The sequence below is a fragment of the Nyctereutes procyonoides genome, unplaced genomic scaffold (genome assembly GCF_905146905.1).
Source record: "Nyctereutes procyonoides isolate TBG_1078 unplaced genomic scaffold, NYPRO_anot_genome, whole genome shotgun sequence".
Lineage (NCBI taxonomy): Eukaryota > Metazoa > Chordata > Mammalia > Carnivora > Canidae > Nyctereutes > Nyctereutes procyonoides.
In genome coordinates, this window is record NW_026575155.1 from 10,834,171 (window position 1) to 10,848,825 (window position 14,655).

General features: G+C 36.2%; 1 protein-coding gene across 5 annotated transcripts in view; it reads left to right on the top strand.

Moving 5' to 3' along the window:
- The window catches only part of DYRK1A (dual specificity tyrosine phosphorylation regulated kinase 1A), a 148,603-nt gene that overhangs the window by 98,711 nt on the left and 35,237 nt on the right, over nucleotides 1–14,655 (top strand). For 4 of the 5 annotated variants that reach the window (XM_055313398.1, XM_055313395.1, XM_055313397.1 and 1 more), the window contains exons 2-3: nucleotides 8,890–9,086; nucleotides 13,483–13,602. In XM_055313398.1, the coding sequence (XP_055169373.1) occupies nucleotides 8,967–9,086; nucleotides 13,483–13,602 (240 nt within the window). In that variant the 5' untranslated portion in view covers nucleotides 8,890–8,966. The remainder of the gene's footprint in view (nucleotides 1–8,889; nucleotides 9,087–13,482; nucleotides 13,603–14,655) is intronic. The other variant, XM_055313396.1, reaches the window with a different exon arrangement.

Below are 14,655 nucleotides of genomic sequence, written 5' to 3' on the forward strand. Positions count from 1 at the left end.
CATGGGTCTTGAACTCATGACCCTGAGATCGAGTCGTACGCTGTACCAATGGAGCCAGCCAAGTGCCCATGCCTAGTGATTTTTGATTGGCTACATTAGGAATGCGAGGTAGTTGAGCATCTGGGTTTTGTTGTCCTTTGAAAAGTGTTGAATTTTGTTTTGGCAGACTGCACATCATCTTGATCCTTTGAGGTATGTTTCAGTGTCTGTTGGGACAGGCAGAAGGCAGCCTTTATTGTAGGGCCAGGACAGCTCTGCTCCTGCTCTGTGGATTTTTTGGGGTCTATGTTGAATGTCTGTGGTGTTTTCAGGGTTTTTCCACTCCAGCTGATAGGAACGCTTACAGTTTCCCAGTCGTGTGCGAGTTCTAGTAGCTGCTCACTTCCTAGCTCCTTGGCAGTTGTTTCTACTTCGTCTAACACACCTGCACCTGGTGCTTGGGCAGCTGGGTGATTGGCCACAGAATCTAGGGGATTTCTAGATGTAGATCAGTGGAGCTCCTTCTCTGTAGAGCTCCCTTCCTGTCAGCTCCATAGCCTTGAACTCGGATTTCCGTCTACCTCACTTAGCAAGACCACTACTGTTGTATTTGGGCTCCAGCTCCCTCCGTTGTACCCTGGAAATAGTCCTCAGATAGAAAGCCAGGCCTCACCAGGTTTGTTCCCTTCTTTTCAGTGATCACAGCTCTGCACTGCCTGTTGCCCAGTGTCTGAAAACAGTCATTTCTTAACATCTGACCAGTTTTATAGCTGTTCATGGTGAGTGAGGTTGTTCAGTGACAAGGCACTCAGAAGTGGAAGTCTGATGTTAGAGGCTTTTAAAGAGAGATGTTTTTATCCTTGTCCCACTGTTGTTATTCAAAATTTAATGTACAAATTTAATTAAAATGTTTCAGACCGAAAAACCTGGATATTTATTTAGATTTTACATGAGCAATTTCATTGTGTTTGTAGACAACTGAATATGTTGTCTTGGCTAGTTGGTTAAAACAAACTGTGTGTGCATACGCACATTCTGTAATGACAAAGACTGGCCACTAACTTGAGAGGATAATAAGAAATCAATTTATTTGTCCTTATCATTAGATAATTGACAGAGCCCTAATATAGTTTGACTTTAATCTGTATTTAACACCTGCTGTGGAGCCATGTAGTGTGCTGTGTGCTTTGGATATAAAAATGAGTAAGAGAAATTGACTGTCAAGCAGTAGCTCTAGCCTGTGCTATGATTAGACTGTTCTTTATTTCTGACTTATGTGCCCCTCATGGTAAAAATACTTTTCATCTTTATCCCATTTAGCTCTCTCCCTCCCTTTCTCAACCATTTCTTCATATTCTAAATATTCCTGATGTATTCAGTTCATTGTTTCATCGAACAAATATTTATTGAATGCAGGGCACGTGCCAGGCACTGTTCTTGGTACTGATGATATCTTGGTGAACATAACTTTTTTTCAGGGACTTACGTTCAGTTACCCTCTTAATCCTGTGCCTGTATTCCCAACCTCATTTAAAGTGCATTTGGCTATTCTTTGACGATTTTCTCCTTTGTTATGGACATGTCTTGTTGCTAGTGATGTTGCACATTTGTCCTCACAGTCTTGGTTGCCCTCCCTTCCTTCCTTTTTTTTTTTCCCCTTCCCTTCCATTCTTAGGGGAGTTTGTCTCAGAAGTGTGGCTTCCTAATAACACCTTTTGGATGGTAGAGTTTTAATTAAAGTATTTTAATTAATTAATTTGTGTTCTTTAATATTGTTCTTTCTGTATGAAATCAAATGTGGATTAAAATACTGCAAGGATGGTTCTCTCAACATAATAACAAGCAAAATTTAAGTTAGCTACAAATAGAGTTACTTGTAGATCTTACATCAGAGATAAAATAAATGGCTATTTTTTTTCCACTCAGGGTCTGCTCTCAGGCTTTTCTGCTTGATGTTTTTGCTCTCTGTCTACCTCTGCCTTTTGACTCTTGCCATCTCCCAGTCTCAGATCTGCTCGTGGAGTGCTTCTCTGTAGAATCACTTGCTAATATTTACTAGTGTTATGATGGTCACTGGTTATTACAGGTTTTTGCTGAAACATCGTAACTTGAGTGGAATGTGAAAGCAACTTCATTGTTTCCTTTTTTCTTTTTTTGTAAACTATTTGTCAACAAAATTTTTGAGATTTTTAGAAACATGTTCATGGTTAAAAAAAAAAAGATCCAGATCGTTTAGAAGGATATTAAAAAAATGCACATAGGAACCTACTTGCATACTTTGTCTTTTACACTATTTGGCAGCCATTTAAACTATTATTTTGGTAGTGAACTCCAAATAATGATTATGAAGATACTTTTGAATTAAATGTTATAAGATGATCATTAAATTATAAGACTTGATATTGCAGCATGTATATTGATGCATTTTTTGAGCTAAAATATTAGAGCTAAATTTTAGTTTAAGTTGGACAAAGATTATATATAGTATGGTGTAGATGTCAGGTTAAACGATATGAAATTGCTGTTTTGGTTTTTTTTTTTTTAAGATTATTTATTCATGAGAGACACGCAGAGAGAGAGAGAGAGAGAGAGAGAGGCAGAGACACAGGCAGAGGGAGAAGCAGGCTCCATGCAGGGAGCCCAGCGTGGGACTCGATCCCGGGTCTCCAGGATCACACCCTGGGCTGAAGGTGGTGCTAAACCACTGAGCCACCGGGGCTACCCGAGATTGCTGTTTGTAGGTCAAAGGAGGTCTAATATTAGCAGTTTCCTACAGTTCAACCTAGTACTTTATTAACATCATAGGATGAACTGAGTCCTTGTTCTTAATATCATTTGAACTGAAAGGGAAGATGGAAACATTAGAAATAAAAGCTTTGGTGATGGGCCTAAGATAAAATTGGGCCGACAAGAAATTCTCATACTGGTTGCCTCTCATACTAGAGTTTTACCATAGGAAGGAATGAATGAATGGATAATTTAAAAACTTCTTGGCTTTGTGGGAGGAAATTAAACTTGAGTATCTTTCTGCATTTCACAAACAGCAGTTGAGCTGAGAGGAAGGAGACAGCATGTGGCAAACATACCTGTATACAACCCCACAACTGGTAATGTTACTAAGGAGTTGTGATAGATGGTATAGTAAATAGCTTTAAAAAAGTTTCACAAGCAGAAACCAAAGTTATTTCTTCTTAATTTGCGTTCACATTACCTACAGTAAAATTTAAGAGGAACATTGGATCTTTGTCACCTAACGTACCACCCTTCTGCACAGGAATGTATATTAATGTTTTAATAATAATAATAAACCCGAAATATCTAACTAGGAAGGCAAATCTATTGGGGAGAAAACTGCCCTGTGGCGTATTGGGTAGTCAGAATTAAAGCTTACGTTTGGATCATCTGGCACTTGGATTAGTTGGAAAATAGCTTTCTTTCTTATTAAGGTAAATAATTACATTGTTTTTTAGATGCTATTTGAAGCAACATTGGCATGAGCTGGTGGCTTGTTAGAAATGTAGACTCTCAAGCCCTATCCTCAATGTATTGAATCAGAATCTGCATTTTTAATGGGATTCAGAGGCAATTTGTAAGCACATTAAAGTTTGTGAGGTACTATTACAGATCATGGGTGGCATTGTCACCTCCAAACAATGCCATAATAACCTCTTAGTGCTTGAGAGGTTGAGTTGAATTTAATGCATGTTATTGCATCTACATTCAGAAAATGAAACACATATTTTAGGAGGATAGTTAGCACAATAAAAAGCAGCAGCTAGCCATTTCTTTGTATTTCTTTCATAGCTATCTAGATATCACAAAATTATCCCTCCCTTCCTCCACGTTTCCTTGAGTCTAAATCTATCTATGCTACGTGATTAGTTGATGTCTTGTGATTGCATGTGTTTGTGTGTATGTGTACATACCCAAGTCAATAATAGTATAGTAATATACAATAATTACATTTTGATGAGTCAAAGATAATTATATTGTAATGTATACAATAAATAAAATAATTTTTGTGTTGGGGAGGTATAGACATTTCAGCCCAGCAGAATGTAAGAAACATGAAACAGTTGAAATAAATAGAATGGTTATTAGTGTACATTTGTAAATTAAACCCAACTACATACTGCTTACAAGAGACAAACCTGAAATATAAGGGAGCGGGGAGTTGACAGTAAGGGTGGACAAAAGATATACCACACAAAGTAGAGAAAGCATGGTGTGATCATACTACTATCAGACAAGGGGAAGCATTATTAGGAATAAAGAAGGGCTGTTATATTCTGCCTCAAGAAGGTAGAACAACTCTATGTAATCTGATAACATACTTAAATAGAATATTTTTCAGACACCTCTCTTGCTGACAGAACAAGATGAGAGCAGAAATAGAAAACCCACATAAGAGAGGATATTTAATAAAATTAGTAAACCTTTGATTAAACTGATCACAAGGTAGGAGAAGGCCTCATTAACCAGAGCTGAATTGAAGGGATATCACTACAATTACACCTACATTGATAGGGAAGCTTAGAGGGTATAATGAAGAGCTTGATGCCAGTGCATTTGAAGTGTAGATGGAGACACACTATTAGAAAAATACAGCTTATCAAAACAGACACACCAGGAAATACAAATTTGAGTAGTTCTATTAAAGATCACTTTTTAATTATTAATTTTTAACTACCCTCAAAGAAAATTCCAAGACCAGATGATTTCATCAGTGAATCTATCACAAAAGGATAATCATGACCCAACTGTGTTGCAGGAAATGCAAAGTCGATTTAACATTCAACAATCAGTCAGTGTTTTCACCATGTTAACAGAATAGATGAGAAAACTGATGCCGTTTCACTGGATGCAGAAAAAGCATTTAATAAAATTCTGCATCCATTTTGTGAGGAAAAGGTTTTAGCAGACTAGGACTAGAAAGGAACTGGATTCATATGATAATGATTATCAGTTAAAAACCTATAGCAACCACAATATTAGAGAAGTGTTGAAAGCTTACTTTCTGAGGTTGGGAGTAAGACACTGGTACCTGTGTCTCCTCTTCTGATCATTTCTGTTTTTATAGGGACAACAGCAAGTAGTAGAATAAGGTGAGAAGAAGAATAAGGATTAGGAAGGAAAAAAAAAACTTCCAAATGCCCAGCAGCACTATTACCTACTTATTAGACAATGCTGATAAATTCATCATTGCAAAAAATTCTGTTGCAATTTCATTATTTTTAAAAAAGATTTTATTTCTTTATTCATGAAAGACACACAGAGAAAAGGCAGAGAGACATAGGCAGAGGGAGAAGCAGACTCCCTGCAGGGAGCCTGACTCGCAACCCAATCCCAGGATCTCAATCTGAGCCAAAGGCAGACATTCAGCCACCGAGCTGCCCAGGCGCCCTGACAGTGTACAGTATCGATCACAGTGCCAACATAGGTTTATTTGTTTTGTGATTTTGATGAGCTAATTCTAAAACATACATGGACATGGAAAGGGTTAAGAATAACCAAACCATTCTTGGGGAAGTACAGAATTCTCTACTGGATGTTAATTAAAACTTGTAAAGCTGGTTCTTAAACAAAGTTCTAAGAAATCTAGGTAGGCCTGTGCCCATTAGAACAGAATAAAGAATCCAAAACCAGATCCAAGCAGATATAGGCATGTCATTTATGATAAAAGCATCATGGAAAGTTTGTCTTTTTAATAATTGATCCTCAGTCGAATGTCCATTTAGGGTTGGGGGTTGGTGGAACTTGTCCTCTAGTACACATACACTGAAATCAAATCCAAGGGAATTGCCTATCTAGATGTGAATGGTGAAACTCAGCTTCTAGAAGCTAAGGAAGAATTTCTTATGACTTTGGTATAAGGGAACATTTCTTAAACGGACACCAAAAATACTAATTCTAAAATAAAAAGGTAATAAAATTAAGAGATTGTGCTCATTAAAAAACACCATTAAGGGAGTGACAGCGCAAACCACTTACAACCAATAAAGGGTTTATACCGCAAATATGTTACAAATAGAATGTTTGAAGTTTCCTAGATGTGTAAGAAAAAGACTTTATTGATAGAAAAATGGAAAAGCAACCTGAATGGGCATCTCACAGAAGTGGATGTTTAACTAGCCTTAAATAAATGAAAAGATGCTTATAGTTGCCAGGAAAATACAAGTTCAGCTCTTAGTGAAGTACCATTACATACCTCTGGTAATGGCTGAAAATTAGAAAGACTGATGATTCCAAGTTAGTGAAGGAATGGAGCAGAGGAGACTTCATAAACTGCTAGGGGAAAAACAGCAATTAAAAAAAAAAAAAAACAGAAAAAAAACCCAGCTGAACAGCATCTCTGATACACCAAAAGACAGTAAGACTCTTCCTAGTGGCATTATTTATAACAGCTCTAAACTAGGAAATAATCCAAATGTCAATCAAAAGTCGAAAAGATAAGTAAATCATCACATGTTCACATGATGGGATACCATAAAGATAATGAATAGACCACAGCTTATAAACATAACATGAAGTGAACAGACCCATTTATATAAAGTTATAACTGATCTGGTTTTGGAGGTCAAGATACCCCTTTGGGGTAGAGGATTTGGGTATCGATTGAAAGTACCAGGATCCATTATTCATGGCTTAGTTATAGTGTCTTATTTTAAAAAAATCATAATAAACCCAAGGGATGGGTTAGTGTGATAATAACTCTGCTTCATAGATAGGGAAACCAAGACATAAAGTGGTTAAGTAATTTGCCGTTCAGGGCCTTAGTGTTTTTATTGTTTGTTTATAAGACCTATTTATGTGTCAAAGAACTCAATCTGTTTTGTATATGTCTAAATTTATTTATTTATATACCTTCCCGGGTGTGTGTGTGTGTTTAACATTTAAATGTAAAGCCCATTTCCCTCCATTACTTTACATTTAAGTTTCTTTCTTTCTTTTTTTTTTTTTTTGGCTGTTGCAGACAATACCAGAATAAACACTCTTCCCTGATTGTCTTTGTGCGTGGCGTGTCCTCGATTATATCCTTATGATAAACTCCCAGTCTTTTTTTAAACTGAACAAAAACTTGTTCTATATAATTGAATAAACTGTACTTTTTTAGTATGAGTAATGTAATGTTTAGAAAATCACCCCATCTATCATGATAGTACACTGTCCTTTTACTTAGCAAATATTTCTTAATCCTGTACGGTGGGTCCGTTCAGGACTTGGTGCTGTAATGGAGGGAGACAGAAGCTAAGTCTGAAGGCAGTGCCAAGGCAGGTTATATTCATGTTTCTATAGAGATGGAGGCTTTGAGATGTGCACTTTAGAAAAGTCATTCTGGTATCTTCTTGAAGAAATCAGAGTTGCAAATGGGCAGAATAAAGACAAAAAGAGCTATTAGGAATCTGTTTTAGTCCTCTAAGTGAGTTGGGTTAGTGGAGATGGAAAGAGATTGTATTTGAGTGTTCTATAGGAGGTGGAACCAGCAAGATTGGGCAGCTGTTTGCATGAGATTAGTCTATGGAGGAAAAGAACTCTCACTTGACTCCAGGAGCTTCGATTCTGGTTGACTGGGTTGGAAGATGGTATCATTTTTTTGTGGTGGAAAATAGAAGTGGACTTTGTATTTTTGAGAGAATTGAGCTTTGTTCTCTTCAGTTTGGAGAGTCTATGTGGCATTCAAGGAGAGATTGTTTGCTCCACAAAAATGAATACTATCCCCATCATCCTTTACTGTACATCACAATACAGTAATTGCAGCCAGTGTTGGGCCATTTATTAATTGCCAGAGCTATTCTAAGTATTTTACACATATGAAAGTACTTAACTTTCACCATGGGCTCTTGAGGTAGATATTACTTTCACTTTTTAGGAAACTAAGTATGCAAGGTCATGCAGTTGGTAAGTGTGGAGCTGAAGTTTCAAACTACAGCAGTCTGACTGAGCATCTGTGCTCTTTTACTGTTGGGCCACGATTCTTGATGTCTCAGAAATAGTACTTTAGTAAAAGTACCCTGCTGCTGAACAGTATGGTCTGTTGCATGTTTGGAGTCAGCTGGTTTATTCAGGAAGACAAGCACAAGAATTCTGGGTCCCCAGTTCATTGGCTAGGTTTTGGCCCTTTGTCTTTGGGTTTAGTCTGTGATTATAAGTATCATTAAATTTAAGAAGAAAGGTCTTTTTTCTTACCTTTTTAAAGGAAGAATTAACTTTTATTAATTATCAAAAACTTCTATGGATCCAGTGGTTGATTTTCCATGTCTATACAGTGAAAATCATGACTGTGGTCCCAGCCTCCCAATGGAATATTTATTGTCTGTTCAATACACTTTCGGCGAGCTTGCGTCAGAAGAGTTTGGAGGAATACAGAATCCTGTGAATTTGTGTCTGTGTGTTTATATGCTCAACTTTTATGTACCGGTGTCATTGGTGAGCACTGTTAGGACACATCTTTTACTTGGTTTGAGGGCTGCTGGAATATTGATTGCATACACCTGGCAGGTGCAAAGCAGCATCTCAGCAGTGTTCCTCTGAATGGGTTTCTAAGGAGCTGATCTATTGAAGAGGCCCTTCTCAAGAAATCAAAGATTATTTGTGCAACTTATAGTTCTCAATTGACGAAAATCTCATGTGAAAATAAGTATTGTTGATGATTGTTATTCCTATTGGTTTACAAAAAGATTTACTTAAGATTTCCTCTTACTACAGATGTATGGACACTCAAATCTATATTTTTTACCATTTAACATAGAACTGTTGTGTCAAGTGTGGTTTCTTGTTTGCACTTTGTAGTTTTAAAAGTTTTTAATGTTATCGAACATCCTAAGGTCCTTATGGAGGGAACTATCAGGTCAAAAGATGCAGGCGTTAAGATATAAATGCATCCTTTCAACCTCACTTGTTATCTTGTAGGAGGAGAGACTTCAGCATGCAAACCTTCATCTGTTCGGCTTGCACCGTCATTTTCATTCCATGCTGCTGGCCTTCAGATGGCTGGACAGATGCCCCATTCACATCAGTACAGTGACCGTCGCCAGCCAAACATAAATGACCAACAGGTTTCTGCCTTATCTTATTCTGACCAGATTCAGCAACCTCTAACTAACCAGGTAAGTTCACGCTGTATCAGAGATGATTTTTGTTGGAGTGGTAGTTTCTTCCTTAAAATGAGAGAACAGTAAATAGTCAAAGATCGTTGAATGGCTTTTAATTTTACATGCCACATGAGATTCTAGATTGATGAGAGATGATGTTAAGAAGTATGCATTAAAAGTTTGTTGGCTTTTTCTTTTTTCTGTGTGTGTCCCACTTAATTAAAAACACTCATAAACCATAACATTCTCTCATTCTGTAATAGGGAGGGGAGAAGTTAGTTTTAAAAGAATATTAGTTAAAATAAAGAAACTGAAAGCTTATTTATGGAAAAGTGAGTAAGTAGAAAAATGTAAGTTCTAGGAAAACAAGTCAGATTCCATTATCACAAACTTAAAGAGCTGATTTTATGATGTTATAAACTATTTTAGTGCACATTTATCATAGTATGAAGCTTCTTAAAATGAAAAAGAAAAAATTGTAATGCAGATTAACTTTGCTGGTCATTTTAATATTCAGGTTAGAGATTCAGCTGTTTTTTTAAAAAGTGGATGGTTGGCAGAATAAATTCACAAATTTGTCACTATGCATACATATATGCATATGTGTGTGTGTGTGTGTGTACATGTGCATTCATGATATTTCATGAATTAACAGCATTTGCTACATTGATTCTTGGTTTGGGAGATTTTTTTTTTTTAAACTAACTGTAGTTGTAATATAATTTCTTTCCCCAATGAAATAACGAGGGTATGATGAACGCTGACTAAGGATTTTTTCCATGCACTTAGGAATTGGGGTTGCCACTGTTTTCTTTAGGTCATTTAATGTATTAAGTGATGATCATAAACTTGGAAAATTTCAATATATTTCTTATGCTGGATTATTTGAAGGAAAGGTCTTTTTTTTTTTTAAGGTCTTTTATTTCTAATTCAATAGTATGTGGTTTTAATGAGCAGTTGGCTCTAGTAAAGTAACATGATTGGGGCACCCTTGTATATATTATAATAAGATTTTTGTCAATAGTTGGGCTGGCTTTACAATTTATAAAATGTATGTAGTGTGTGTGAATAACATTCATAGTTAATAGTAAGATGAATTATGGCAAGATTTTAAGAATTTGTTTTATGTAGTAAATTGGGAAGTTGTATGTTTGAGAATTGGAGCAGTTGATCCAAATGTTCAAAGCTAGAATGCGTGTATCAGAAGAAAGTTCTTTGGACATATAAAAAGTAGTAATAGCATAATGAATCATTTGCATTCTACAGTTGACCCTTGAACAACATGAGTTTGAATTGAGCCAACCCACTTATTGCTGTACTGTATATTTCTTCCTTATGCTTTTCTTAGTTAATAGTTTCCATTCTCTAGCTTACTTTATTGTAAGAATAAAGTGTATATTATATACAATATGTGTTAATCAGCTGTTTATTGGCAAGGCTTCTGGTCAGTAGTAAGCTATTAGTAACTAAGTTTTTGGAGAGTCAGAAGTTAACACATGGATTTTCAATTGCACAAGGCCAAGCGTTGGTGTTCCTAACTCTCTCATTGTTCAGGAGTCACCTGTACTTTTAAGCGACAATATGTTTGAATTCATTTTCTCAATTATTCAAAAAGCAACCTATCAGGCAGGGTACTTGTTTTTAATATTTTACAGCTAAATGGACTAAGCTCCCATCTGTGACTTCTACAAGTATTGAAGCAAATAGACTTGGGGATCCAGCCCAGGTTCTTTCTTTTTAGACACAGTGCTCTTCTATAACACCTGGTGTCTGAGGAGGGCTAGAAAAAAGTCCAGTCCTTTATAGTTATTTTTGTGGTTCTATTATTGTAGTAAGTCAGTCAGCACAGTGCCTGTTTTTCGATACAACTAGTGTCTTATTTGGTGGGTAATTTTAAAATAAATAATTCATTTAGTATTTCCATTTTAAGTTATAAAATATTTTTAAAGACTCATATGATGTAAAAAGAATGTCTTTTAAGTAACAGTATTCAGCAAGATATTTCTATCAGCCCCAGAAGTTTCTGAACCTAATGAGGCAAATTAGAAGAAGTTTTTCTTATAACTGAAGTAAAACACTAAAACTGTGTGCTGATGCGGCATGGTCTACGAGTCATAAGACATGGGCCCAAGGTCTTGACTCATGGTGTAGTTGTATGAGGTGAGTCAGGTCACATGGGCCATTCTTCTCTCTGTTCCTCGAATGTAAGACTGGGGCCTTAGACTATAACCCCTTGCCCAATCCTAAACGTCTCTAAACTTAAGTCTAGTTGTAAACTTCTATAATTTTATTATTTGATTTCAATGGTTTCTTATTAATTACCCTATCAGTATTTTTTAAAAAAGGTTTATTGAACAAGTAATTGAAATGAGCTAATAACGTTAACATTTTATTTCTGGTTATATTAGTGATGTGTTTCATAAAAGTTTTTTTTTTTTTTTTTAAAGATTTTATTCATGAGAGACACAGAGAGAGGGGCAGAGACACAGGCAGAGGCTTCTTGAGGGGAGTCCGATGCAGGACTCAATCCTGGGACTCCAGGGCCACACCCTGAGCCAAAAACAGATACTAAACCGCTGAGCCACCCAGGCATCCCTCATACAAGTTTTTTTTTTTTTTTTTTAACCTCATACAAGTTTTTAAGCACAGTCTTGTTCAAAAGATAAATTGAGGAAGCAAGAGAAATGTAGTAGAAGTAATTGTAGAAAAGTATGCTTGATGTTAGGAATGCTAAGTCCATTTTCACAGTACCTTCTATAGTTCTTAGATCCAATACTCTGGATGTGTGCTGTCTGTGGTTTTCAGCTGTATCAGTAGCTCTTAAAGTAGCAAGAAAGGCAGAATATAGTGTTGTTCATTCTTCATTATATATGAAAATGAGATATATATATATATATATATATATATATATATATAAAATGGATAGAGTAGGTATTATTAAGCTAGAAAACAGTTTTTAAATCTAAAATCTAGTGTAAGTTCTGAAGGTTACACTATGGAATCTTTTCAAGAAAATAAAAGATTTGTTTTAGCTCTCATAACTGATTTATTAAGCAGAGGATTCAGACTATGCTTTTCTTCATTTTGTGATCTGTGTCTTCACCCAGAACAGTCCAAGAACTGTGAGCATTGAGGATGTGGGTTTTTCTAGCCCCAGAGCCAGATAGCTGAGGCAGCAGGAGAATGGCTCATCAGCTTGCCATTTTGCTTTGAGGACACTTGGGGAGCCGGAGGGCTGGGAGCAGAGGAGGGGCCTTGCCCCCAGCAGCCTGAGGAACTCCTTCCTGGGTTTTCTTCAATACCATAGGTTTTCTTCCTGCTGTGGAAGAGAAGAAGGGAGCTTGCTCTGTTCCTCTACATTTTCCTGCCTTTATGATGACAAGCAGGAAACGGAGAAGCTTAGGGGCCAGCCACTGTTTAAAAAAGTTATTTCCTAATTGTGAATTTGTGCTTATAGCAGCACAGTATTGAAATACAGAAGCTTTTTGGATACCTAACATGAAATCACAGTGAAAGTTAGCAAAGGGAATGTTGCTTAGTTTGTAGAATTTAGTTTGTTCTTCTCATATAGTTTGAGCACTTGCTCTGTACAAGGTGCATTTGAAACAATGGAATGTAGTCTGGTGGAAAGGCCAATTGTTTGTGGGCAGAATACATCTGTTTTATATATACAGATGCTCCTGAAATAGTAATTTCTCTTGTGAGAGGTATATAAGAAAAGTAAGGTACTCAGAATTAGCTCATCAGTTTGGCCTCATAGGCAGCGTTGGCCAACTTTAGAAGAGATTACTGATATTTTATAAAATGCTAATAAGCACATAGCACATACTCCTTTTGAGCACAGGAAAACCATTGTTACTCAGTAAAAATTACCTTCTTATCCAATTTCTTATGTGTCCTCTATATTCAAAATTGTTGTCTTAATTGTGTGGTTTTGGTGTTTTGACTGCTCCATTTCTGCTCCATGGCCACCTTGCTTCATGGTGCCAAGTGGGTCCTGAAATCCTGTCCTAGGAAGCTGAGTATTGGGTTTGTTTTTGTCTTGCCTGTTGTCAACCAGATCAGGCTTTAGGAATAATTCAGAAATTTTTTTTTTGTATGGTGGAGAAGCCTTCATTGGGCAGTATCATGTGTGTCACTTGGCTCTAGAGGTATGTCTGTGATCCCCCTGTTTCATCTGAGGAACAAGATCGAAAGCCTTGGGCAGCTGGTGCATTATCTTCTAATTTCATGTATTTGTTCCAGTGGTTGTCTTCATTGGAATCCAGTTGAAAGAGATAACGGAAGAGAGAATGTATAATCCTCTAATATAGATGTCTTTTTTTTTAATACATATACACAGGTTACAGAAGACAGGGGATTTATACCAGTGCAGTATAGTTAAAGTGCTAGTCTTTTCTGTCTATTTAAGGTGATGCCTGATATTGTCATGTTACAGAGGCGGATGCCCCAAACCTTCCGTGATCCAGCAACTGCTCCCCTGAGAAAACTTTCTGTTGACTTGATCAAAACATATAAGCATATTAATGAGGTAAGACTATTGATTTGTTTTAATAGTGTATCTTACAGTAGAGCAGGAAAGAGAAGTTATTTTGTGGCCTTTTTAAACATATTAAACTTTATTCCCAGTGATTGTGAGATTGATGATTATTGGTAAGTCAATGATTTATACGTAATTATAATCCTGTAAAGGAAAAAAGACACATTAACAGGGACTGCCAAAAATTAAGAAAATTGTGGATAACTTCTCCCTTTTCTTAAAGTTGCATGTAATATATGCTAAGATATTATTTCTGTAATAACTCCTCTCCAAAAGAAGAAAGGGAGAGAATAAATACACTGTAAAATTATGCATGTTAGAGTTTTGGTTAAATTTTTATATTTAAGCAAATTTTATTTTCTGTTTCTATTTTTGCCATGGATGTCAGAAGCTCAGAGATCTGTTTAATATCCAAGTTAACAAGCATTTGGCGTAGTTTATTTGATATATCTAATTTTTATGTGTGTTCTTTTATTGTAAGAGATTCGAAAGCCTTTTTGGTGAATGTAGATAGAGTAAAAAACATAGCACTTTGAATTACTCCCATTCCAATTTGGCTCTTCCCTTCCATAAATTTTTTTTCTGGTGTCTTAGACCTTTGGCTTGATTGCCATTTGCTTCTAGGCTCAGCTGTAGCTCTGTAATTAATTATGAAATGAGCTTTTCTGGAGAAGAGTGGACGTACCTTTGCTTCCCTTCCTTTTCATGGGATTCATACACTCTATCCTACTAAAGGCTTATGATCTATCAACTCTAGAGCTGGTTTAAAAGAATGTTCCTATGTATATGTAAATTCTACCGCAGTTTGATGCTGCTTAATGCCAGTATCGTTAATATTACTGTAGCAATGTGGCAAGATAAGATTAAAATGAAATCAGTGAGGAACATTTCTGAGTTGGATTTTGTACACAACTGATTTGTTAGAGAAGTGTGCCAAACTAGCTTTTGATTACCTGAAAAATCTGATAAATTATTAACAGTTTATTCATATCAGTTTGTTAATATCTGGTAAATTGTTAACAAAGGTATTGTTAAGCTGTGGTG